The 25,106-nt window shown below is 53.7% G+C and overlaps 7 protein-coding genes across 7 annotated transcripts; 3 read left to right on the top strand and 4 right to left on the bottom strand.

The window, feature by feature from the left end:
- Positions 1 to 2,202: 2,202 nt before the first annotated feature.
- Positions 2,203 to 2,874, top strand: HER10_EVM0004050 (uncharacterized protein; the record flags this gene model as incomplete). Its single annotated transcript, XM_035473708.1, has 2 exons — positions 2,203 to 2,253; positions 2,353 to 2,874. 2 exons carry the CDS (start codon positions 2,203 to 2,205, stop codon positions 2,872 to 2,874), a joined length of 573 nt encoding a protein of 190 aa, XP_035327853.1.
- Positions 2,875 to 3,703: 829 nt separating this feature from the next.
- Positions 3,704 to 8,409, bottom strand: HER10_EVM0002795 (NACHT and TPR domain-containing protein). Its single transcript, XM_035472490.1, has one exon. The coding sequence runs from the start codon at positions 8,046 to 8,048 to the stop codon at positions 3,741 to 3,743; it is 4,308 nt and encodes a 1,435-aa protein (XP_035327725.1). The 5' UTR covers positions 8,049 to 8,409; the 3' UTR covers positions 3,704 to 3,740.
- Positions 8,410 to 10,114: 1,705 nt separating this feature from the next.
- On the bottom strand, positions 10,115 to 12,963 carry HER10_EVM0011511 (DNA repair helicase; the record flags this gene model as incomplete). The annotated part of the gene is made up of 4 exons (XM_035480942.1): positions 12,784 to 12,963; positions 12,271 to 12,729; positions 11,501 to 12,217; positions 10,115 to 11,449 (listed from the first exon to the last, which is right to left on the bottom strand). Exons 1-4 carry the CDS (start codon positions 12,943 to 12,945, stop codon positions 10,115 to 10,117), a joined length of 2,673 nt encoding a protein of 890 aa, XP_035328529.1. The 5' UTR covers positions 12,946 to 12,963.
- A 530-nt stretch (positions 12,964 to 13,493) lies between these two features.
- HER10_EVM0009951 (60S ribosomal protein L27a) lies at positions 13,494 to 14,480 on the top strand (the record flags this gene model as incomplete). The annotated part of the gene is made up of 5 exons (XM_035479422.1): positions 13,494 to 13,525; positions 13,956 to 14,074; positions 14,132 to 14,177; positions 14,231 to 14,402; positions 14,436 to 14,480. The coding sequence occupies 5 exons, from the start codon at positions 13,494 to 13,496 to the stop codon at positions 14,478 to 14,480; spliced, it is 414 nt and encodes a 137-aa protein (XP_035328391.1).
- A 644-nt stretch (positions 14,481 to 15,124) lies between these two features.
- On the bottom strand, positions 15,125 to 16,655 carry HER10_EVM0001152 (uncharacterized protein; the record flags this gene model as incomplete). Its single annotated transcript, XM_035470908.1, has 2 exons — positions 15,125 to 16,290; positions 16,358 to 16,655. 2 exons carry the CDS (start codon positions 16,653 to 16,655, stop codon positions 15,125 to 15,127), a joined length of 1,464 nt encoding a protein of 487 aa, XP_035327577.1.
- Positions 16,656 to 17,906: 1,251 nt separating this feature from the next.
- On the top strand, positions 17,907 to 22,046 carry HER10_EVM0008489 (uncharacterized protein; the record flags this gene model as incomplete). The annotated part of the gene is made up of 4 exons (XM_035478007.1): positions 17,907 to 18,442; positions 18,563 to 19,074; positions 19,127 to 19,392; positions 19,446 to 22,046. Exons 1-4 carry the CDS (start codon positions 18,210 to 18,212, stop codon positions 22,044 to 22,046), a joined length of 3,612 nt encoding a protein of 1,203 aa, XP_035328268.1. The 5' UTR covers positions 17,907 to 18,209.
- A 269-nt stretch (positions 22,047 to 22,315) lies between these two features.
- On the bottom strand, positions 22,316 to 24,451 carry HER10_EVM0007660 (alpha-L-rhamnosidase; the record flags this gene model as incomplete). Its single annotated transcript, XM_035477209.1, is given in 2 exon segments — positions 22,316 to 24,014; positions 24,033 to 24,451. 2 exon segments carry the CDS (start codon positions 24,449 to 24,451, stop codon positions 22,316 to 22,318), a joined length of 2,118 nt encoding a protein of 705 aa, XP_035328195.1.
- Positions 24,452 to 25,106: the final 655 nt, after the last annotated feature.

Here is a 25,106-nt window from a genome sequence, read left to right on the forward strand (position 1 = left end):
GAGCTAAGCCGGCAGGCCGGGTCCCCAAACCGTTGGTCCGTTGAACTTGGGTGGTCTGTTGCTTGCCACGGAGGCCGGCAGCACCATCTGTCGCCCATTGCCACAATCGTGCACCCTTGGAAGACGGGGCAGTGTCTCAGGTAGCCTTTCCAGTGTGCGAGGACGGCAAAGACGGTTCAACGGCACTACTGCGTAAGTAGGGAACGCGACGGGTATTAATGAAATAGACTACCTACACTACATAGTAGTACGCTAACATCCCGCTCTGGGGAAGGCAGAGCCACAAAATCTGTCTAATACAGTCTACAGCACGCAATCTTTTGTCCGGCTCCGGGCCGAGTTAACCGTCGGTGTCGGCTGGGGTGGGCCCGCGTTAGAAGAAGTTGGGGGCGGATCGCAATCAATCTTATCTCGGTGCCCATCTTCCACTGGACTCTTTTTACGTTACCCGTTCCTTGCAGCACTTACTATGTGTTAGTGTGCTGTACGGATACCGGTCCCTCAGTTCTGGCCAACGTTGAAGGGGCCCGAGCCTAAGTACTTTGGTTTAGAGTTATCGTACACTTTGTTCTTCACCAAGTGGCCAATCCTTTTCTATCCGCACCTACCGGGCCTTCGGATAGCCCCTATTTCACCCAAACACCGCCTCATTTGCTCATGTAGATGAGGCGAGGAAAAAGGCTTGTCACGGTCGGGAGGTGAGCACACACGCACCCGGGCGGTAGATGCGCACATTTATGTCAAGGAACATCCATAACACATCACAGGAATTGCACAGGAATTATGCCATGTGTGTGGCGGGACAAGAACCCTCGTTCGTCACAGCACGTCGAGTCGAGTCGGGCGTTGCTGTTTCACTCCGCCCAAAGTGACAAATCTGCCCCTCCAAGACCACAAATGCCCCCGGCAAACCCCCCTTTCAAAAAGCTCAACCACCCGAAAAAGTCGGGCTGGTCGGTGCGTTGCTCGCGGCCTCGGTCACGATGCGAGGACCGATGTTTGGACGAGGGAGGGCAAAAAAGTCAACGGTCCATGTCGTGCTGAACTCTGGACCTGGAGACTGTGAGTGGGAGGCCAGGTGTTCGGCGACTGCGGACTGCGCTGCGCTGTTGGTCCAGAGACTTCCAGACCCCTCCGAGAGTTGACTACTTAGTCAAGACTCAGGAGACGAAAGTCTGAGAGTGCAAAAATAGGTGTGTTGGTCGCCCACAATGACAGAAACCAACCCCCTAGAGAGTCCAGAAAGAGGCGCTCTGATGCTACCCAGCGAAACAGTCTGCACTCAAATCATCCAAACCCAACGCAGACACATACCCTTTCTGTGGTGATGTGGTAGTCCACGGGAGTAGTGCTTCAACCAACGCGCAGCCCAGCCTTCTAGGGAACTTCTATGGAATCCCCTTCTTGTTCCAAGGACCCCTTGTGCCGTCTCAGCCTGCCAGTTGATTCGCCATAGTTTTGGATATACGGCATCATCCCTGTGTCTCATCGTGGAGCTGCTGGGGGGAGCTGGGCTGCAGGACACTGCAGGACAAGACTGGGCAAAGCCTGGGCTTTCCACCTCTTTGGGGGTTTTTGCTTCGGGTGGAATGTCATCGCAGAGCACGACAAACTTGACAAGGGTACGTGGTTGAGACTTCTCTCCAACATGGCCCCCCTTCTCCACTGACATGATACCGGTGCCCAGATGCACATGGACATTGGTTCGTGCTCTCAACTTCGGATGTCTCTTGTGTTCGGTGTGTCGACATGGCCGCCGCATGGCGTGGGAATTAAGATGGCATGCCCGAACATTGAATCAACTGAGGTATATAGTTCAGATCAAAGAACGTGTTGCCCAAAGTGTTTGGACCCTCCCCCTTCCCACCCTCCACCTCTACCGGCTCTCTGCTTCCATTCTCTTTGGTTGGTTGTCTTCTTTTCACTGATTTACTTGAACCGTTTCATCAACGACCTGGTATCATTCGTAAACCACCAGCAGTTCGGTGTCGACACATCATCTCACACTCACTCTCTCACACACACCATCACTTGTGCAAACTTGCAATCTGCAAATCAATTGTTCTGCTCTCGGTTTCTTGGATTTTCTCGTAGCCGACAGTCGTTTCAACCACGCAAGAATTTTGAATCAACTTTTTCGTGTGTGATTTTTACAATACAACAATCAGCAACACTCACTCCCATCGGGACAAATAAAGAAAGATGCGTTTCTCAATCGTCTTCCTCGCCTTATCGGGCGGTGCATCAGCTCTGGTATGTTTTTTCTCCCTTCTCTTCCATCTTTTGTCATGTCGCAACAACACCCGACAGATCTTCGAAACAACGCTCTGATGCTAACACGTCTCAACACAGCCCGCTCTCAACGGTCTCACTGCCCGCCAACCCGTCGATCTCGTCAACCGCCGCGACATCGAATTCAAAGGTTCCGCCGCCCCCGCCCTCGTCGACGACATGAGTCTCTCCCGCGTCGAGACGGTAACAGCACGAGATGCAGAGGAAGAAGAGGAGGCAGAGGAGGAGAGTGCAGCAGCAACAGCAGCAACGAAGACGAGGAGCCTGCCTCCAGCGGCAGTGGAGCCGAGACAAGCAAAGGCGTCGGGGAGCGGCACCGCCAAGACCACAAAGACCGCAAAGACGCCGAAAAAGGGCGATCCGCGCGTCGAGGCGATTGGCGACAACAAAGTCAACCCGACGACCGGGCTGACGGACTCGGAGGCGGCCGAGATCGTCACCGGCCTCGATCTCAAGGATAAGAAGGCGCCCGGGTCGATTGATTCCAAGGGCAAGCGGATCCCGCTTCCCGGGCTGAGCGCCGATGAGACGGATGCTATTGTGAAGCAGGGACAGGCAGCTCTCAAGGACGCTGGTGCATAGTTTCGTGGGCCGAGGTTCTCGTGCGAGAAATGACTTATGAATACAAACCTTTTTCCACTGGGATTATGTTGCACTGCGTTCAGTGACTTTCCAGGGTGAGGATGAGGCCGTGATGATCGCCGCGGTGTATCGTGTCCAAGGCCAGTAACACCAAGTGAGCTAAGGTAGCATCACTTCAACAGCACCAACTTGATGCCCATTTTGGATGATCCTCCACGGCAACTCTACTCCTACCCGAACGATCTCCCGTGCCCCGTACCCGAATATCCCTCGCTGATGTCATCCACACCGAGTCAGTCTCCCGCTCCAACTCTCAGACTTCGTTAAGCTTTCCTCTGCTCGGTGATGCCGCCCGCCGGCCCCGCAGTCACGGACCCGCCGCTGGCCGGTTCGGAAGTCTACCGGCTCCCCAATGTGAGCGGGATGTGGCCCCAATCCGAGGTTCATTTGCCGATGTTCCGCGGCGCGGTAGAACACGCATTCCCAAGGTTGACAAGTATTCCGCACCTCCGTCACTGTTACTTTACCTATCTTACCTTACCTGAGATACTGGTATCCCCCGCTCCCGATGCTAGATGATGATCATATAAGCTCAATCCATGTGACATGTGACTAGACGGTGTTCATTACTCATGTCGGCGCTTGAGAACCAGGAGAAGGGTCACAATGCTTTGGAAACAATGGCACTGGGTATGCTGCACTTCAAGTGCAGCTATTAAGCACTAATCTATCATCATACTACACATGCAGGCTTAGAGCAATAATCCCTTGGGCGGCATGGCCTTCCTGACAAGAAAGTTGCCGTCGTAACACTAACAATCCATTGCCACCCACGCAACATTCAGCCACGTCTCCATGGTCTGCATTTACATTATTCCAAGCCCCTTTGCTGCCTTGGCCTGCTTGGTTTGTACCCACTCTTGCCGTAGCCCTGCCTTCCACTCCTCTAGCTTGCGCACCTGACCATCAACCAGAATCTCATTAGCCTGAAGGTTGACTGTCAAGGGTGGCACCATGAGCCAGTCGTGGCTGGGCTTGCACACCGAATTGTGACCTGGCTCAAACTTCTGACTCTTGACGACGTCTAAGCAGGGCATGCAAAACTTCAAGTCGACGCAGTACCGACACACTGCAAACGTTTCCGACGGCTCAAATTTCTTGAGGCAGTGGTCGCAAGATACATCATTGCCTTCTGAGAAGATCTTCGTGAGGAATATCTGCTTGCTCCGTCTGTTGGGTGAAAGTGACATCCTAGGTGACAGCCCGCCGATCTTGGGCGAGCTCGATCGTCTTCGGTCAGCCTTCAAGTGACCGGATGTAGTAGCAGACAGCGACGGGGTTCTTGTCGACTGCCATAACGCTTTGGCATTGTCTTCGTCTCCGGCGGCAAGCAGACACCGTTGAAGGTGGCGGATGCTGATCTCGTCATTCTGAGGCTCCTCGTCCTCTAAGAGTTTGAGACATTCAGAGACAAGACCGTGGACGAGTTGCCGTAATTCTGTGTCTCTGTTGCGCAGACGGTATAGCACTATCAGGGAGATGGACGGCTCATTGAAGTCGAAACCAGCCATGTGGAGCGGGACATTCTTGTTCTGGTACTTTTCCTGCTGCTGCATGAGCTTCTCCAGCTTTTTGACCCATAGACCACTGGCTTCGGATACCAATGTCTGGTCAGCCTCCAGCGCTTTGATGAAGTATGCTCTGGTAAGCTGCTTGAATGAAGCAATGTACTCGATCCGGACAGGCAGACTTCCTTTTGCTTTGTAATCGTGGAAGCAGATCCTTTCATGAATAGGGATGAGAGTAGTGTAATCCTGCGCCGCCAGAAAGATGTTGCCGAGTGCGTTCTGCAGATAGAATTGTTTCCAAAAATCTTGGTCGTCTTGCGCGGATTGGATGGCACTACGGTAGCGTTCTGCCAAGTCATCCGTCCTCCTTGGATCTGCGCGAGCCGCCGCCTGTGGAAACCAGTCCTTGATGGATGGATCAGGGATCTGAGTCAAGAGGAATTGTACGAAGCGAGAGTTTCCTCTATCCGCATCCGAAAACCGGCCATCCATTTCGTCAGAGAGCTTCATCAACTCTGGAAGACGGTTGTTCTCGGTGAGGACCTTGATATAGGCGATTTGGGGTTCAAAGTCAGGGGCGTCATAGACGTCCATAGCCTTGCGGCAATACTCGATCGATTCGTCGATGCGGCCCATGTGGTTGTAGCACTCTGCCATCTGAGCCTGGTTTCTGTAGAGTCTCCATTTGGCGCCCTTGACCTCCTGGTCGGTTTTGTAGAGACCCTCAGCCATGCGCATCTCCTCCAACGACTCGCATTCACGATGTAGTCTCAGGGCCTCTTCGTAGTTGCCATTCAGGCCGTAACACAATCCCATTCGGCCAAAGCTTTCTGCCTTGTTACCATCCTTATCGAAAGCGTTCTTGAAGTATTCCAGTGCTTTGGTGTGCTCTCCCAAGTTCAAAAGAGTACTGCCGATTCTCCGTAGCCAATGTCCCGTTTTAGGCTGATTCGCCCAGTCGGCGGCTTGCTGGATCCTCGTTTCCAGCGACACATCCTGCCAGTGATATTCGGAATCGGACCATTTGCCGCCCCCCTCCAGCAGCGGCAGTGACTGGACGACACCGAAACAGAACAACGTCGTCATGTACACTCGAGAGCCTTCGCCAAGCCAAGCCTTGGCGAACGTCCTCCCCATAGGTTCAAGCAGTTTTGCAGGGCTTGCTGTCGCCGACTTGGTCCACTCCTTCTGCTCCGGAGTCAGAGAGCTTATGACATCGGCATCTCTCAGCCACTGAGAAACAGTCTCGATGTTCCTGTCAGTCCAGATGTCGAGACTTTCCTCAAACAGGTTCGTCCAGGTAAGAAGGATATCCGGGTCGGTCATCATGATGAGGAGGTGTTTGCCGATGTCGGCCTTCTCAGATTTAGAGATGGTGGTGATATCGACGTCGTCCAAGTGCTCTTGCCAGTACCAGGCAGCGTATCTTTGCGCAGAGAGTCCATCCTTGCCCAGAGTAAAGTATGCTGGGTCAGTGAAGATCCGCAAACAGGTTTTGAGAACGTGCAGTCTCGCGTCGGCAAGATGGAACCCAATGGAGGGGCACTGCGCGCCAGGTGCCTTGAGATTCGTTGACGAGTCTCCTCGGAAGAACTCCTTGACGGAATCATGGAAAAAGTTGACATAGGTTGTGCTCTTTTTTGAATCATACTGAATCTCCCTGAATATATCAGTGTCCGAGGAATCGAAACGGGGGTTTCTTTCGTGCTTTTCAATGAGATCAGCTGTCGAGAGCCCATCTTCCCGCTCGAGCGTGAAGAAGCAGGAGAGCTTGCCTCTCAGCAATCCTTCAAGGTCCAGCGGGGCGTCTCCCATCTTAAGGGCCAGAAAAGACTCGATTTGCTGGAGAGTCAGGCCCATCTCAGCAACCGAGACTAAGCGCAAGATTTCGTTCAGATCGTCTGCATCTCTTTGGGTAAAGGATGTGCTGAAATCTAGTACGGTCTTTGTCAACATGCCATTCATCTCCTTGGGGTAGGTCTTCAAGCTGTTGGCAATGTCCGTCAGGTGTCTGTTTCTGTTGATTTCAGTCAACATGAACTTGGCCAGAATGAAAAGACCGTCGACTTGTTTGATCATGGCATCGATGATTCTGTTCTTTTCTCTTTGTGTGGAGCTTCGAAGAATGCGAGAATGATGATATATTCCGTCCTTGATGTACGACTCAATGTCGGCCCCGTTCCGGTCGGGTGTGACAAGAAGCGATCGGCTGATAGATTCATCTCCCATCGATTCTTGAACCTCCTCTGTGAGAGTATTCCGTCCAACCAAAGCAATCTGCACTCTTGTTCCTGTCGCTTGTTGCTTGTTCAGGCCGTTCAGCAACGATAAGAACTCTGTGACCTCTCTCGGCTCGGCTTCATCTAGGCCGTCCACAAGGAGATAGATGTGTCTCTTCCATTTGTCTGGCTTGCAGGGGTCTTCGAGTAATTTACGGAAGGCGCTTGAGACAGTCTTGATCTCGTCACTAGAAGAGATGTTTTGGACGAGCTGTTTGCCGTAAAAGACATCTTGCTCACTGATTTGGTATGCCATGTCTTTGATAGCTTGGACCACGGATCTAGATTCTGGATTATTCTGGCGGAAGAAGAAGTAACCCATCATGCTGGTGGTTTGCTGTTCGTCGAGCAGATCTCGGCCCCACGACACCATACGAGATGTCAGGTATGACTTTCCTGTGCCGGGATTTCCAGAAATCCAGAGGAAACGAACATCGCCAGCTATCCAAGCCTGGAGAGCAGGGTCTTGCAGAATCCATTCGCAGGTGCCAGCGGTGCGCGTCCTGTCTAGAGCAGTATAGGTATCCACGGGGTAAACGGAGGGTTGGAGAATCTTCTTGAGTTTGTCTCTATTGGAAGAAAGAGCTTGCTCTCTCGTTTGGGGCACGCGGGTCTCGTTGCGCAGGGTCTGGACGTTGACATCGACTCTTGACATCATTTCTAGGAGCTTCTGCTCATTTGAAAGGGACCGCTTGACGCCGGCACTGGTTTCTGCGATGACCAGGCGCTCTTCGCTCTCGGTGAGGGAAGCCAACTTCGTCATGGCATCGGATACCTTGCTTCCCTTGCCGAACAAATCCTTCAAAAAGCGCTTGAGGCGGCCCATCTTTGCCTCGTGTGTGGCGATGACGAAAATTTCAAAGACGGTGACGAGAACCTCGACGAGCTTGTCCTGGAGTTCGGATGACATCTTTTCGGAGACGTAGAATCTGAATCTAATAGTGAAGTCCTTCACTTGTTCAAATAAAACAATGATGACATCGTAATTTTCCCTAATACCATTGGCGGTATTGATAAGGTAAGCGACGACTGCGAAGATGGTCTGACCTGGTGGAAAAACACTTTCGGCCGCCCCTGCTAATGCTTCGCCGGCAATCTCGAGGGGTTTGCAAGCGGCCGCTAGGTGGTCGAATATGTATTTGCGCTTGTCTCGAAACATTTCGAACTTTTTGTTCTCGTCGGCAATGAGTCCCATGAGGTCCTCGGTGGACTTGATAGGCGGGCTCATGTAAGCCGTGAGATCAATCCCCTGAGAATCGGCATACTGTTTCTGAGCTTTGTCTAGGACGTCGGCAAATCGCCGGTCGATGGCATCGGAGCCGCTCATATTCGCAAGGGATTTCTTCCGAGGTGGAAATGCAGAGGACAAAGCAATCACAACAATGCCAATAGTAGTGGAGGAAGACGACGACGAAGAGGAGTAGTAGAAGTGAAGTTCGTCACCAAGTTGGCGGGGTGTGTTGCCGGCCAGAAGTTGCAGCTGCAGCTCAGATTGGCATAAGGCGGTACTTGAAAAGAGGCAGGGACGAGATGACGGTGGACGGGAAAGCAACTGCCCCAAAAAGTTGAAATCGCAAGCTAAGACAGCGGAAGGAGCGCGGGAGCGACCGAGTGGCTACACCTAAGGAAGTAAGCACCTAGGATCAAGTTGCTCTAAAGTGCCAAGGTAAGGTAAAAGAAGGTGGTGGTGGTGGTGAGACGTGCGTGAGAGATCGAGGGTGACGAGGGGTAGATCTACCTTGCCTTACCTCGTACTCTACAAGTAGTAAGGTACGAGTAAGCTTGCGGAGACTTGGGCAGCTGTGCAATCAAATTCGACCAACCAGTCTGAGGCCAATATGACAGCTTGTTCAGTCTGTAAGGTGGGCAGGCTGTTCAGAGTCAAGACTGACTGTTCAAACCAGGCCAGACGAGGCGAAATGAGGCGGTGAATGCATGGCAAGCCGCAAGCTGCAAATCGTCGCCGCGACGCGTGACATAACCGACAAGACGAAGCCCTGCCCAGGTTGAGGTCACTGAGCAGTAAGGTCAGCTCGTCAGCTCATTGGGGCCCGGTGGATATCGCGGCGAGACGGCGTATGCAGAGAATACTAGACGAGGTAGCGTAGGATTTTCACTATGGAACCTCAAAAACACCAGAACTGCGGGGTGTAGGTAGCTATGCCACGTCGGCTCCCGCTGCGAGTGCCAGAGAGGGCTGATGTACATCTCCGAGAGTCATGGCAATTAACGTCTTGTTCAGTGAGTGAGTGGCTGCTTCAACAGCCTGCCCGTCTCTCATGACGTCTCTCATGAACAGTGCTGAAGAGCCTCATTGTGTTGTTGCAGTGAGTCGCGGGATAGACGCCATTTCAGGCAACCGAATTACCTACGGTAGGGTAACACCAGGCCGCGAATTTGAACAGCAAACAGTCGCATTTGAGGTGGGATGGAAAGAGGAAAATCAAGAATGAGATTCACTACGGCTTACGCCACTAACGTACCGCTATGGGGATCAAGTGGGGGTGCCACAGGGGACTGGTGCCGTATGACTGCTGACATAATAATCAGGGAGCTGACATAACACCAGAGGGCCTCTCGTCCAATGAGCTTGCAACATTCGCCGGAGTGCCGCTCCGGGAGTCGATGACGGGAGTTCCTTCTGCCGGTATTCTCTTACATTCGAAGCCAAAGTTACTTCTTTCCTTTGTCAAATTAGTGGCTTCGCTTTTGGTAACTGCATAATTGCCGATTCGAGATTGACTTATATGGAATATCCTGTCACAAAGTATTGCTTAATGTTTTCACCACTTTTTGTATATTTTACAATCGTATTTAAAACATGAACAAGTAACAAACGCTCTTAACACTACCCGCGAATCCTTCAAGTATACAGACTTAAGGAAAAATGTGATGCCCAACAGGTATAGAGATGTAAAAAGGGCCAAGAAGTAGTCCACCACCCAGCTAGTTTGGCTTGATCCCCCGACCCAGGGGGCTGCCTGCTGGCTGATGACAGGAACGCACTCGACGGTCCTTGTATAGCCTCGCCGTTCGACTTGGAATGCAGTGCCCTGAAACATTATTCCCCGCCTGAATTCTACTGACGCGGCATGCGGTGGCTTGCTGTAATTGCCGGCTTCCAATGGTCATGAAACCATTAGTACGAATAGGCAATTCAAAGTTGCCTACCGGTGCTTCTCGCGAGAGGACATATTGTGTCCAGGCCCGGGACTGAGAGGTCGACAAAATCATTGATGGCCGTGCCGATGGCGGAAAGTTTGCTAGCCTACGAAAATATTCAATACGACGAGTGGTTTTACGCTGGTTCCATCCCGCAAGTAGCAAAGGGCGCAACATATTCGATATGGATCATACACTAGACAGTACACGCCAATGATGCCGGTAACATCATCACGATGTTCCAGCCCTCTTCGACCGAAAGAACCCACTCAGTGCTCCCATCAGCTGAGGCAGCCCCTTCTCGTGACTATCGCCATTCATACCGCCCCGAATCCAGCCAGGAAGCTTGCCCCGGATCCTCTCCGTTCCATACCTGCGATCCACAAGAACGATGGCCGCGTAGTCGCCCATGTGCCTGATGGCCCGCCCGATACTCTGGTTGACGGCTCGCATACAAGCGTTCTCGTAAAAGTCCCTAGCCGCCTGCTTCGCAACCACCAACGCCTCGTCTCTCGACATCTTCGTTGCGCCGGCGGGATCAGTCAGTCGTTGGACAGTCGTGGTCTCGATGTATTCCGTCTTGGCCTTCCATTCGGGAGAATTGATGTTTGGATATGGCAGGCCTACGATAATGACGCAGCGGCCTAGGCGATCGGAAAAGTTGATGCCCTCGCTCATCTTACCGCCGACGACGCTGAGAAGCAGGGCACCGCGAGGATTGGGTGGCGCTCCCGGCTTTCTGTCGGTATCATCACCTAAAATGGCTTGGCTATACGCCTCCAGCACCTCGTCGCTGGATCCGCCGCGGGTTTCTTTGAATGCCTGTTTTCTTTCCTGGAGGCGCTGCCATATTGACTTGGGCTCCCCAGCCGTCCGGCTATCCCAAATTGCAACGACTTCATCGAGGTACCCATAACTGGGGAAGAACACGACCACACCATCAGGCACGACGTTGCACATGTTCAAGATGGCCAGACCCAGCTGGCTTACCATGGCCTTGTCAGCCCTGCGCTGAAAGCTGAACTCGAATGTGGAATTGGTGTCCCGATTTGGGCCGGGCCGAGTGCCTGCCAGGGTCCAGACACACAGGTTAGACGGGGGAATGACGTGCCCGCAGCTGAGGGTCGTAAGTTTTGAGGTGGAAAGATAGGGAAAGAGATGGTCCTTGTAGTCGTCAAATGGAGACATGGTGCCACCGGCGAGGATGACCGCTCTGGCGCTCGTGGCAATGCTTGAGAAGGCGTGCGTTGGTGACAGAAGCAGGTAGGAAAGCTGGATATCTGGCGGGTTCGTGGCGAGCTTCTCGTAGAAAATGCGTCCCTCGGAGCTAAGATTGGTAAGAGATATTAGGAAGGAGGATAATATGTGGAGTACAGGCGTGGAGGATCTCGGTGATGCCTTGACATGGCCTGCATCGGAGGCTTCCTCTTCGACATGGGCTACATAGCTCTCAATCTTGTAGGCGAGTTTCGACTCCTGGATGTACTGAATCAGGCGGAACAGGTTGATCTGATCTACACCCTTGCAACGGAGGAGAACTTTGGAGTCGACGATGCCCTGGGTACTCTGCAACATGTTAGTCAACGCAGACGGAAGGCCTCGAGCATTGCGACTTACCTTGACCTTCAATTGCCCGTCCATCCACTCGCTGAGACCCTCGACGACTCTGCCCACCTGCCCGACCATGACTCGGTTCTCTCCCTTCAGCTTCTTCCCAAACTTCTTGACGTAGATACCGAGCATCTGTCGTGCCCTCCTCAGCTCGCTCAGCTTCACCTCGGATGCGTACACGTTGGCTACCGCGTCCATGATATTGTGCGCCTCGTCGACAATAACAACGTTGCCCTCTAGCTTGATGCCGAGTGCATCTCTTGCGTTCTTCTGTAGCAGCAAGGGGTATGGCAAAGTGACGATCTCGGCACCGGCAATCGCCGCGCGTGATGCATAGTACGGACAGATGGACAGCTTCTTCCCCAGATGATACAGGTCTTCAATGTCAGGCAACGTGGCGTGGGCGGTGTCCCTAAACTGATGCGTCTCGGCGATGTTCTCTTCTTTCAAGACGTGGGGGCACTTGTCCTTTGACTTTGGCTTTTGGAGCTCCGCACATCGGTCATTGATGGCGGATAAGCTGCCGAGACGCGACACGGAGGGGTTGATGCAGAGTTTCTGGCGTGACGATAGGGGCAGGTGCTTGACTGGTTCTTTGGCAGGCTGGTCGTCTTCACTTTGGCGTTGCACAATCGACTGAGGTACGGATGATGGAAAGGATGGTCGTCGCAGTTCATGGATGAATTGGGTGAGTTGCGAGTGCGTTCTTGACGTGTAGTATATCTAATATGATTCATGTTACTATTGTACCCGGCAACAACATGGGCACTGCGCACCTTGACTCCATCCTCGACCTTGTCCTCCTCTTGATCGGCCTTGAGACTTCCCAAGCCAAATCTGGACAGGATGTCTTTTGTCTCTTTGCTCAGACCGCTCATGGCGTCGCCGCCATTGGCTGACCCGGCTGCGTCTGGCTCATCGAGCAACCATTCGTCGTCCTCGTCAACTTCGAGAGCACGAGGCTTGGATCTCGAGGGGCCATCGTCAAAGCGGCGTCGCTTGGCGCTGCGAGCTTCAATAGCCTTTTCTCTTTGACGAATCTGTTCCAACTTCTTCTCCCGCTCTTCCCAAGTGCGGGCGAGCTCGTCTCTTTTCCGGCGCAGCATTTGCTCCACAATCCAGTCGGGCTCATCCTTGAAGTCGTCCATGCTGACTTTGAGCGATGCCTCGTGTTCCTCAACACGTTGATTCCGCAACCATGTTAGTGAAGCGCAAATGAGCGAAAGCGACTTGCCCTGAGAGAGGTGTTAGCACCTAGGTGCCTAGAAGTGCTGTTCGTCGCTTCTCACCGTGCCTGTTGGGCTCTCAAGGATGCCGACCTGTCCATTCCCTCGCTGTAATACGCCATAGGCTGCTTTCATGAAATCAGTCTGCACATCATAGGGCGTGTAAGGATGGTTGAAGTCAATGCCGTCCGGGACAGTCATGTCACCGGGGGCCTTGTCCGCCATGCCGAAGTGACATCAGAGATAGGCAAGCAAGCGCCTTGAAGCCGTAAGAGCGATCTGTTACGCGATGAGAGTCGGGCCTTGGGTGCTCCGATGACAACTAGTATCTAAAGATTCGTGGGTACAGTTATTGTCAGTGTCAAATCGTCGACGACCGTACATGCAGTCGCGGGATGCAAGTGCTCACGGTTGCCAGGTGCATTGGCCAACACCAAAAGAAAACATACCAATTAAGCTCACCTCGGTGAAGAGGGAGCATGGACCAGTCCTGTCCAAGGCGAAGGGCAGGAGCTCGGTGGCCGGTGGGCTGGGCCGCTGGATGCCGCAGAGTGGGGCTACAAGAGGAGCAGAGACATGTTGACATAATACTCCCCTTCCCAGTCAGAACAGCAACCTTAGGGCTGGCTGCCCTCCGCCCCGCCAATTGCCCGAAGCTCTGCCGCCAGCCTGCCACCACCACCATCACAAATTTCCTTCTTGCGAACTTTTTGCGAAAGGAAGTTCCTCAGCGATACTAACCACCAAAGTCGACCACTCCCACAGCCGACGCCATGCCTACCCGATTCTCGCGCACCCGCAAGCAGTACGTCTACCAATCCCGCTCCGGTTCGAGTCTATAAATCTGGTCTTTATTCCTCGTCGACGGTATCGCCCGCGCGCGCACAGTCGCAGTCGGTTTTCCGATGGCTTAGTTGGGCCAGCGAAACCGTCGTCAGGAATGGGAAGGATGAAAAAGAAAGAACACATACAATGATGTCTTTGGCTTCATGCCATGCAGGCGCGATGGGTCAGAGGGGGTTTAGCATGTTGAAAACAAGGGCGTCAACATTGCTTCCCCAGCAAAAAGGAGGTCATCACACCAGTTCTGGACTCTTTCCTCTGCGTTGAGACACGCGGAGATGTGAGGACAGAACTGGCGTGGTACCACCAACTCTGCCATTCTGCGATCCTGGGAGAATTGTCTTCGTTTCCAAATGTACCCGGAAGCTGACTTTCTCCTTTTCTCTCTGTAGCCGCGGACACGTCTCCGCCGGTCACGGACGTGTTGGCAAGCACCGCAAGCACCCCGGTGGTCGTGGTCTGGCCGGTGGTCAGCACCACCACCGCACTAACCTCGACAAGTACCATCCCGGTATGTTCTCTACCTCTCCGATGTCATTGTGATCGCTTTGCTAACCCACCATGATAGGTTACTTCGGTAAGGTTGGTATGCGTTACTTCCACAAGCAGCAAGCGTATGTTACTCCCAGTCCTCATCCTGAAAAGATCACGTCTAACATCTGTGCAGCCACTTCTGGAAGCCCGTCATCAACCTGGACAAGCTCTGGACCCTCGTCCCCGCTGAGAAGCGCGAGGAGTACCTCGCCGGCAAGGGCGACAAGGTCCCCGTCATCGACCTCCTCCCCTTCGGCTACTCCAAGGTCCTCGGCAAGGGCCGCCTCCCCGAGGTCCCCATTGTCGTCAAGGCTCGCTGGGTCTCCAAGCTGGCCGAGAAGAAGATCACCGAGGCCGGTGGTGTCGTTGAGCTCGTCGCATAAGTTCAGTCAAATCCAAATCATACCAACTCTTCGACGGATGATGTGCAGCACTCTTTGGGGGGTAAAATTACAATGATGGCTACATGAGATAGTCACGGGTCATCAAGCGGACGGCGTTCTGCGAATGTGTCATCCACAGCTCAAAAGCTTTGCGGGTACACGGGAAAAAGGGCCAAGGAAAACGGTTCTTCATTTTTACATAATGATCCGACCTCCAAGGAGTTTGACGAATAAAAAAAACGAAAGGCTCTTCCAAAATCAAAAAGTTCATGGCTTGAATGATATCCAGGGATCTTGTGTTTAGTGGCGTGTCTGGGTTTTCCACACAGGGCAGGCGGACGGGATACGATTTGAAATGGTATTACTTTTTACGTCTACTCATCTCGTCTTGTATCTGTATATGCGTGTTCCGTGTGTGTCATGCTTCTCGACAAGATGTATGCTTTTCCCAAGCCTTTGCCTTCTCACTACCTTCAGGCATGCCTACCTTCGTACTCCCAAATCCCATACCCATATGTTCGTCCAGTGTTTGTACAAATACATGTTCGACTCCTTCAGCCATCCATCCCTCACTTAATGTGGCCCGAAACACTTGCCATTGGTATCGAAATCTTTCTTTTTCTTTGGTGTCAAAAACATTATCATTACGCCTCTAGCATATCCATCTCATCGTCATCGTGATCCACCTCCACCGACTGCTTGGGCTTAGGCTCCCGTAGGAACTCGTGCTCCAACGCGTCCTTGGCACTGATGCGTCGAGCAGGATCGAGCTCCATGCATCGCTCCAAGAAGTCGACGGCCAGCTTCTCCTCGTCTGTGAGGGGAATACCAGGCTGACCGTCTTTACCGCCATCGGTGCGGCACGTGGACCATAGAATGATCTTGCCCAGCGAGAATCCTGCGTTGCCGACGGTAGGAATGTTGGTCTCGAACATGCAGCCATGGAGGAGACCAGCCTGCTTCATACGCTTGACACCAAAGATGGTGGCAATCTCGATCATGGCCTCGACGTCGTCGGCGCTGTTGAAAAAGGGGAATCGCTTGCTCATGATTGTCAAAAGGATAACACCCGCTGACCAAATATCGATCTTGGTCGTCTGCTCGGTGCACTTGAAAAGCACCTCAGGGGCACGGAAACCTCTCGTGCCAGCGCGGTTCGCTCTCCTGGACGGCCGGGTATCTGTCTTGGGGTAGCCCTGTTGGGGGCCGTTTTGGGATGCCGCGCTGTTGGTAATTCTCTGCTTGCGAACGTCTTTGCTCTCGTGGCAGAGACAAGGCTTGCTGTCGGAACCTTCGCGTTCAGCGAGACCAAAGTCGACCAGCACACCGCGTCGTGACTGAGGGTCGTAGAGGAAATTTGTTGGTTTAATATCGCGGTGGAGAATCTTGTGCTCGTGGACAGCCTTGAGGGCGGTGAACAGGCTGCGGAGGTAGATGGCCATGTCAGAGACCTTCATCTGGCGGAAGTAATCGCGGAAGTCCTCGTGGCGGAAGTAGGGCAGTATAGCGATGACCTGATCCGTGGACCGGAAGGCTGTGATCAGGGGGCAGACGGCGGCACAGTTTCTCAAGTCGTGGAGAAGCTCGAGCTCGTTGAGGATGCGGTTGGGGCTCGAGGTGACATAGATCTTTTTGATGGCGACGTATCGGGCGCGGCGACGTTCGCGGGGTACTGAGGTGTTGCTGGCGTTGGGCTTCAGAGGCGGGGATGTCCACTTTGCAGCGAGGTTGTCCTTCTCTTCGAGATCCCAGCTGTTATCATAGAATTCGTATTGGAGGTCTTCTGCCTTGTAGACTGTCGAGAAGGTGCCTGCAGAGGGGAGCGGGGGTGTTAGTGGGAAACAACAGACGGGAAGAGCAGCAGGAGAGTGACATACCTTCACCAATCCTCTTGATTAGGCGATATCTTTGGGGGAAACCGGGAAAGGTATCTTGTAAACGGTCCATGTCGCGTTGGACACCCGTGTCGACTACCTCGTCTTCATCGGAGCTCTCGTCGGACGGATCCTCAACCTCGACCTCGACCTCGTCCTCCTCGTCCTCGACCTCTTCTGTGTGTTGTTCCGACTCGGCCATCATCTCGGTGTCTTCTGTGCGGGCGTGTGGGGGATCTTGGTGGATTTCAAAGTCGTCACGACTGCGTTTGCGCGTGGCAGTGGCAGTGGCAGTGGCCATGGAGTGCTGCTGTGGTCTCGACTCTGCGGTCATGGGGCGGTGGGCCAATCGCACGTCTGCCGGGGCGGTAGAGGTGAGTGCCGGGGCATGGAAGGGAGAGGGCGCGCGTGTATAGTTCGAGACAGTGTCTAGGGCTGGGACTGTCGTTGAAGAAGCTTGGTATGGCTGTGAGTGATGGGTGTGTGATTGAGTTTGGTGATCGTGGTGGTGGTGTTGAGAGTTTTGCTGCAGAAAGCTTTGGTGTTGTTGGTGCTGTGTTTGTGGTTGTGATTGTGGTGGTGGTGGTGGAGGAGGAGGAGGGTGGTGTGTCTGGCGGCTTTGGTGTTGTGGCGGCGGAGTTGGCGTTGGTGTTGTTGTCCAATCGTGCCGGTGCCAGGCCTGGACGTCGAGGGTCTGACCAAATCGAGTCAATTGATCGATAGCATCCAGATTGGGCTGAGTGAGGCCAGCTGAGGAATCTCGCTGGGTCGTACACTGCGTCATCCGAGGCTGTGGTGGAAGGGAATTGAGAGAATGTTTTGTTGTATTATTCGGTAGAGTTTGGACAACAGTCGTCTTTTTTGCTGTACTCTGGGAAATACAAACGAATTGGTACGGCGACGTAGGTATAGCGAGGTAGAGGTACCTGAGGTGCTGTGATGCTCTGCCCGCAGTCTGCAGCTGCAGCGTACACGGCAAGGACTGTGATGTACGGTGAGGTGTCTGGGTGTCTTGGGAGGTGACCAAGGGTATAATTGGACGCTTCTTGTTTTTTTTTTTGAATTTCTTTTTCGTTGCATCTGGCAGCAGGCGAACAGGTGAATAGAATGAAGGAGGGAATCTTTTGGGATTTCTTTTGGTCTGGTGCGTCCCATCTGATGCACGTCGGCGGGCTCTTTTTCTCTCTGGGCTCTTTTCGCATTCGTCCTTTTGCGGCTTGCCCCGAGTACCTAGGTATCTACCACCTAAAAGGTACATCGCGGGTGGTCCCAGGATGAGCCCCGAATGGACCCAAATGGCACCAAACAGGAGCAATGGAGGGGCACAGCGGCCGTGGTCAGTGTGATGGTCCCCTGGAAAACATCGCGCTGACCAATCATCTCGCTTACACTGACCCCGCACCTCAGAAAACAGTGACTTTCCCCCCCCCAAAAGAAGTGGCAGATGGAACTGCCAGACACTGCCGGTCGCGTCGGAGCGCAAAAGAAAACAATAAACAAATTCCCACTCGGTTGCTAGGCGCATTCATCCCCCTCCACTCTCCCATCTGCTAATTAATTACCTACTTGCCTTACACTGACGGATTACACACACACAAGCAAGGCCAAAACACATCGTCAACATCACAGGCCGTTTTTTTGCGCTTCCTTCGCCTTCTTTCCCTTCCTCTTTTGGCGCTCTGCATTACTAACCCACCAGCAACTTGCAACACCACGGCTGGTCACAGACACTGAGTGACCTTGACCCCTCCTCTCGTTCTATTTCATCCTTTTGATTTCCATCTTCTTCCCCCTTCTCCCCGCCCCTCGATCGCGTTACGTCGCTGGGTGCGCACACCTCGACTAGACCGCAGCCATGGACTCGGTCGCATTCGATATCAACGATGCGCTCAAGCATTACATGAGCGATCCCGCCAGTATTCCAACCCCAGAAGCTGATGGCTCCCTCTTCGACTACGAAAATGATCCCGAAGGCCTCACCGCCGCCGTTATCAACCCGGTTCTCAACCCCATCGTTGATGCCGTCGCCGAGAACCCCGAGGCCATCACCCGCAGTGCCCATCTCGACTCACTGCAGTTCCTTCTAAAGTGCGCACCCGTCTCCCCTCATCCTTCAGATCCCTCTCTTTTGTTGTCCTCCTTTCCGTCTTCGTCTTCTCCTTCCAGGTCCCGTAAAGAACGCCATTCTGAGCTCTTCAACTCCTCTAGGTACACCGCCTTCCTCCCGCCACAGGTTCTTAGCAAGATCTTCGACTTGATCATGTCAGGTCTGGCCGCCGAGGGCGATGCGATAAACCACGACCTCGAGTCTCCCGATGAACAGGAGACACTCGCCCACCATAAGCAGCTTCTCGAGATCTACGGCTTCCTCCTGCAGTGGACCATCGCCGCTGTCGAGACAAAGGCCGCCGAAAAGTCCTCAACAGCACCAGTCGCAAGAGGTCGCGGCAAGCCAAAAAAGAATGCGCCAAGAGACAAGGACGGCGTATGGGACTCGGCCACCCAACTGCAGTCTGCCCTCGACATCATGAGCAAGGTCCTCAAGCTCAAGCTTACCAAGATCTTCCTCACAACCTCCGAAAGGGATACCTTCATTGGCCTGTTGACCCGACCCGTCTACATGGTCCTCGAGAGCGAACAGCGCGTCAAGAGCACATCCATCCGCATGCACGCCTTCAAGGTGCTCTGCATCGCCGTCAAGCACCATGGTCACGCATACGGTTCGTCGTTCCCTGCGGCGCATTCTTGCGCACTCATGCTAATTCCCAGCAGCGGCCCAGATCTCCATCGTCCAGAACCTCACATACTTCGAGCACCTTTCCGAGCCCATGGCCGAGTTCCTCCACATCCTCGCCGAGACCTACGACTACCCGCAGCTTGCCGATGAAATCCTCCGCGAACTCAGTAACAAGGAGTTCAACTCCAACGACACTAAGGGACCCAAGTCCGTCTCGCAGTTCATCGTCAAGCTCTCTGAGCTGGCCCCCAGACTGGTCATCAAGCAAATGACCATGCTTGCAAAACAATTAGACAGCGAGGTAATTTCCTCCCCATTCGCATGTCAGTAGAGCACTGCTAACCAGTTTCAAAGTCTTACACTCTGCGCTGCTCTCTCATCGAAGTTTGTGGAAATATGGTTGCCCACTTGGTCAAGCAGGACGAACGCGGCGAGAACCACAAGTCTCAACTCAACGCCTTCTTCGACGTCTTGGAAGAGCGCTTCCTCGATATCAACCCCTATTGCAGATGCAGAGCCATCCAAGTTTACGTCAAGCTGTGCGATCTCGAACAAAAGTTCCCCAAACGACGACAACGCGCTGCCGAAATGGCGTGCCGCAGCCTCGAAGACAAGAGCAGTCACGTCAGGAGGAACGCCATCAAGCTCCTGGGTGCTCTTATCAAGACGCATCCCTTCACAGTCATGCACGGCGCTCAGCTTTCCCGCAAGGAATGGCAGGCGCGTCTTGACAAGGTGGATGAGGAGTTGAATGCGCTCCAACCGCCCGAAGGAGCACCAGGGCTCGGCGAAGGAGCAGATACCACTGTTGATCAGCAACTTCTCGACGATGCCACGCAGATTGAGCAGTCGCCCCAGAAGCCTGCGCCCATGTCCGACGAGCAAAAGTTCGAAGCCGTCCGCAAGGCCCGCGAAGAGGCCGCCACGTCTGAGGCCATCGAGAAGCTTACCCTTACCAAGCGATACTACTCTGAGGCTTTGAAGTTCATCGACGTTCTCCACGAGGCTACCGGCACTGTCTGCCAGCTTCTGGGCTCACGCAACAAGAGCGAGGTCATCGAGGCCATGGACTACTTTGAAGTTGGTGACGCCTACAACATTGAGCAGAACAAGGTCGGCATCCGACGCATGTTGCGTCTCATCTGGACCAAGGGCAACAGTGATGAGGGCAAAGGTGTTCAGAGCCATCTCATTGACGTCTACAAGCGTCTGTTCTTCGAGGCGCCCGATTCCTTCACCTCCAATGACGCGGCCAACTTCATCGCCCGCAACATGATCAGTCTGACATTTGGCGCAACTCCCGCTGAGTTGACTTCGTTGGAGCAACTCCTTAGTACCATGATGAAGCAGGGCTTAGTTCCCGAAATTGTCATCGCCAAGCTCTGGCAGGTTTACGGCGTTCAAAAGCGCGAGATTTCCAGGACGCAACGCCGCGGTGCCATCATTGTGCTCGGCATGCTGGCGACTGCCAACCCCGAGATTGTTGTTGGAGAGATGGAAACTATGCTGCGCACTGGTCTAGGTTCACATGGCCGCGCTGATCTTCAGCTGGCCAAGTACACTTGCATCGCTCTTCGCCGGATCAACCCTACTGGTCGTCAAGCAAAGGAGTCTACCGTCAAGTTCTCGAGACTGCCGAATGACCACGCTGTCTTGTCCAAGCTGGCTTCCATTACCGAGGTCCCGTCTGAGAGCAAGGAGTGGTATGGTGTTGCTGAGCAGGCCATCAACGCGATTTACGCCATCTCCAAGCACCCTGATACTCTCTGCTCCGATATCATTCGCCATAAGACAAAGCAGGTCTTTGCCGCTCCCCGGTCACGCTCAGCGTCCCAAGCAAGCTCCCAGCCTAGCTCCCGCCCAGTCTCGCGAGACGAGGCCGACTCCGTTTCCGTCGACGAGGATGGTAACGAGACAATTGTTGCTCCGGCACCGCAGCCAAAGAAGCGAGACGCGGCTGTCGGCTTATCTCAGCTTCTTTTCATTGTTGGCCATGTTGCCATCAAGCAGATTGTGCACCTTGAACTCTGCGAGCTCGACTTCAAGCGCCGTAAGCAGGAGCAGGAGAAGGAGAAGACCGCAGACAAGTCCACGGCTCAGGCGGGTAAGAAGGACGAGCCCGATGACCTGGACTTGATTGGTGGCACGACTGAAGATGATTTCACCGAAGCCATGGCGCACATTCGTGAGCGTGAGCTTCTCTTTGGGCCCGAATCTCTGTTGGCACAGTTTGGTCCTCTGGTGTCTGAAATCTGCGCCAACAACACCACGTATGCCGACAAGGGACTGCAGGCCGCCGCAACTCTTTGCTTGGCCAAGCTCATGTGCGTTAGCTCGGAATACTGCGAGGCCAACCTCCCCCTCCTCATCACCATCATGGAGCGCTCAGCCGACGCTACAGTTCGTTCCAACGCCGTCATCGCTCTCGGCGACATGGCTGTGTGCTTCAACCACCTCATCGACGAGAACACCGACTTCCTGTACCGTCGTCTTGCGGACAAGGACCAGTCTGTTAAGCGCACATGCTTGATGACGCTCACATTCCTCATTCTGGCCGGTCAAGTCAAGGTTAAGGGTCAGCTGGGCGAGATGGCCAAGTGCCTTGAGGATGAGGACCGCCGCATCGCTGATCTGGCGAGGATGTTCTTCACCGAGCTCAGCACTAAGGATAACGCTGTCTACAACCACTTTGTCGACATGTTCTCCCTGCTGTCTGCGGAGAAGGGCCTGGAGGAGGAGAGTTTCCGGAGAATCATCCGGTTCCTCCTGGGATTCGTCGAGAAAGACAAGCACGCCAAGCAGCTGGCCGAGAAGCTTGCCGCCAGGCTTACACGCTGCGAGACAGAGCGCCAATGGAACGATGTTGCCTTTGCTCTCGGGCTGTTGCAGCACAAGAACGAGGACATTACCAAGACTGTCTCCGAGGGCTTCAGAGTTGTTCAGCTCCAGGCATAGAGGAGAGTGGCAGAGATGTTGTAGGCTGGCCATGTGGCCGTGTAGTACTGAGGTCATGGGTCGGCGTTGGTGGTTTTGCTGCTTCTGGTCGTTGGTTGGCTGTCTGACTTTGGGTATACCACTGCATGGATGATGAGACTTTACTTAATGATGCTGATGAATCGATTTCTTGTTCACTCTAGCTATTTGTTGATGATGCCTTGGCGAAGACTATTACTATTGTTGCCGTTCGTCCATCTTCGTGTTATATACACGCTCGACTGGACGTCTCAAGCCAGCAATCCTGCGCCCAGAGGTTCCTGCGTAAGCACAAACGCATCCCCTCCATTAACCTCAAACTGAGTCCCATTCTTGACAACTCCATTCACCCGAATGACAGACTCCTCAAGGCTCGTAACCAACGGTTCCGGCAGGTATATCGTCCCCTTGCTCCCAGCAGGACTCTCAACCTCCATCCTCAACATGCCGCCCTCAAATCTCCAGTCGACAACGATATCTCCACACACAGTCGGATACCGTCCCTTAGCCCACTCCAGCCCCAACGATTGCGGCTCAACCTTCCACTCCGCGAACCCAGGCGCAGCAGGCTGGATGCCCAAGACATACCGACTCAGTTCCGCCGTCGGGCCTGCAGCCCAGCCGTGGCAGAGGGAGGTTACGACGCCTAGACCGGGTGTGCCGTCTGGATTCAACGTCTCCCAGAAGCAACCCGTATAATTCTCATGTTGGGGATTGGCCATGGGTGCCCAGAGGGTTTTGAGGAGGGTCGTTGCCGTGGATGCGTCATGGGCGGAGAATGCTGCGCGGAGGTGGTATGATGACGCATAAGGGCTGATTTTCTGCGCAAAGCCGGCGGGCACAGTAGAATTTGAAAAGGCGAGAGGGCCGGCGGGGAGGATGAGGTCTCTTGCGAGGGTTGAGAGGATCGAGGCTGTGGTGTTGGGCGAGGGGGGGACACCGGCTAGGATGGCGAGGGCGTTTGCGTCTTGTGCGAAGCCCGTTGTGAAGTTCGAGGAGAGGATGTAGGCGTTTAGGTCTGGGTTCCAGAGGTTTGTGTTGATTGCGGACCGGAGGGTGTCGAGGCGAGTTTGGTAGACTGTGGTGTTGAGACCTGCGTCTCGGAGGAGGGGGAGGGATTGTTGGAGGGCGTAGGCGTAGACTACGTTGAACTTTGTGACGATGCCGGATTGTGCTTTGTCGTAGTAGTTCCAGTCGCCGCCAAAGGATTCGTCTGCGAGGTTGAAGAGGCCGTTGGGGAGGGCCTGGGAGTCGGCCCAGTCGAGCATTTTGGAGACCTTTGGAGCCCACTGCTTTGCGAAGGTGAGGTTTCCTCTCATTTCGTAGTTTTGGGCGAGGGCGCTGAGGAAGTTGAAGGAGTAGCCGATGAGTCCTGTGAGGTTTGTATTCAGGGGTTCCATCAGAGGTGCTTGCTGGATCTTGGCGGTGGGGATGAAGAAGCCTGGTGTAGCTTGGTAGGAGCCCAGGAGGTCTAGAGAGCCGTCGATGAAGGTTGTGCCAAAGGTGCTTGCGAAGGCGGCGCCGAGGGCGACGTCGAGGTCGCCCGTGTATGCGATTCTGTCGCGGCGGGAGCCGTCTACGATTGTATCGGCCGGGTTTGCGCCCATCATGAAGTCTGGGAGGAAGGAAGGGGATGTGAGCGGGTTCGTGTAGATGGTCTCCCTGGTGGGCGTGCTGGCGGTAAGGTTGCGGAAGTAGGCTGCGTGTCCGAAGGAGGCGCCGAAGCCGAAGGAGCCGAAATAGCGGGAGGTTTGGGTTAGATTGAGAACGGGGAGGCTGTTGAGGGTCACGATGATAGATGTCATTGCTACGTCAATGTGTACTGCGTGCCAGGTTCCAAGAGTGGTGCTGACGGGTAATGGGGACGTGGCGAGGAGAGTGTCTAGGCTTGTTGAGCCGGCGTGGGCTGTGATGGTGTGGCTGTCCAAGTTGAAGGACAAATAGATACAGCTGTTGAGCGTGTCACACAGAACAGAGACGCCGAAGCCGCCTTTGACAGGTTTTGCTTCAATATCGAGACGGTAGTTGAGGAGTTGAGCGGCCACGGCGCCAGCTAATCCTTGCGGTGCCTGGCTTTCTGCGTAGGCGCCTTTGTCTGAGACTTGTAGAAAGTCGGGGATGGAGTTCTTGGGAATCTCGGTGAGTTGAACCGTTCGTGCGCCAGTGGCCCATATGCGTGTGAGGTCTTCATCGGAGCATTCGAAAGATCCGGGGAGCTTCGTTACGGGCGTGGTGGATGTTGTGGGCTTGACGCCGATGTTGCGGAGTTGAAGGGACCCGGCGGACGAGAGGTTGAGTTTCTGGTAGCGGAAAGCGCCTTGGATGAGGCGGTTTGTGATGAGTGAAGGGGCGGTGATGTTGTATTGGTTCACTCTGTAAGTGTTCATTGCTGCCGCAAGAGGTAGAGGACCATCGCTCTGTCTCTTATTAGTTCTTCTTTCGTTCTCGGATTCAGGGACCATTGATCGAAGAAGCTATTCACCATGTACGAGTCAAGCGCGGCTTTGCTTTCTGCAAAGGAAATCTCAAAGCTTGAGGTATCGCCAGAGGTCGAGATGACTTCAAAGGTAGGAAAGCCTTCAACATTGTGGCTATAGTCGAGGACCACAGTAGAAGCAGTTCTCCCATCGGATGTGAGGGCTGTAGTCTCCTTCGAACCGAAGATGATGGTTTCATCGGTAGATGAGCTTGAAGTTGACTTCTGAGCAAGATGGTGTTTCTGAGATCCATATCGGCCACTGACTGAGCTCAATAGGCAGAAAAGAATGCCAGCCACTCGGACTCCTGTATTAGATGATATTGGCATGGTTGTTGTGTTTAAATAAGATGAATGAAAAATACAAATGAGCGACGAAGGTAAGGGGAGCGAATGTGTTTCTGGAATGAGGAAGGAATAAAATGATAGTGATGAGTTACCTTATTGTTATATACACATCTTCTCTTTCATGACTTCGAACATCCCCAGATTTTATGCCGTACTCGTTGCCCCTGATCCGAGTTTGCAAATGAACCAAGCCGGAGTTGACGATCTCGAGTGGGTTC

The sequence above is a fragment of the Colletotrichum scovillei genome (genome assembly GCF_011075155.1).
Source record: "Colletotrichum scovillei strain TJNH1 chromosome Unknown Contig00010, whole genome shotgun sequence".
Taxonomy (NCBI): Eukaryota; Fungi; Ascomycota; class Sordariomycetes; order Glomerellales; family Glomerellaceae; genus Colletotrichum; species Colletotrichum scovillei.

Coding starts and splice junctions, on each gene's coding strand:
- HER10_EVM0002795 (XM_035472490.1), bottom strand. CDS start 8,048: ATGAGCGGCTCCGATGCCATCGACCGGCGATTTGCCGACGTCCTAGAC.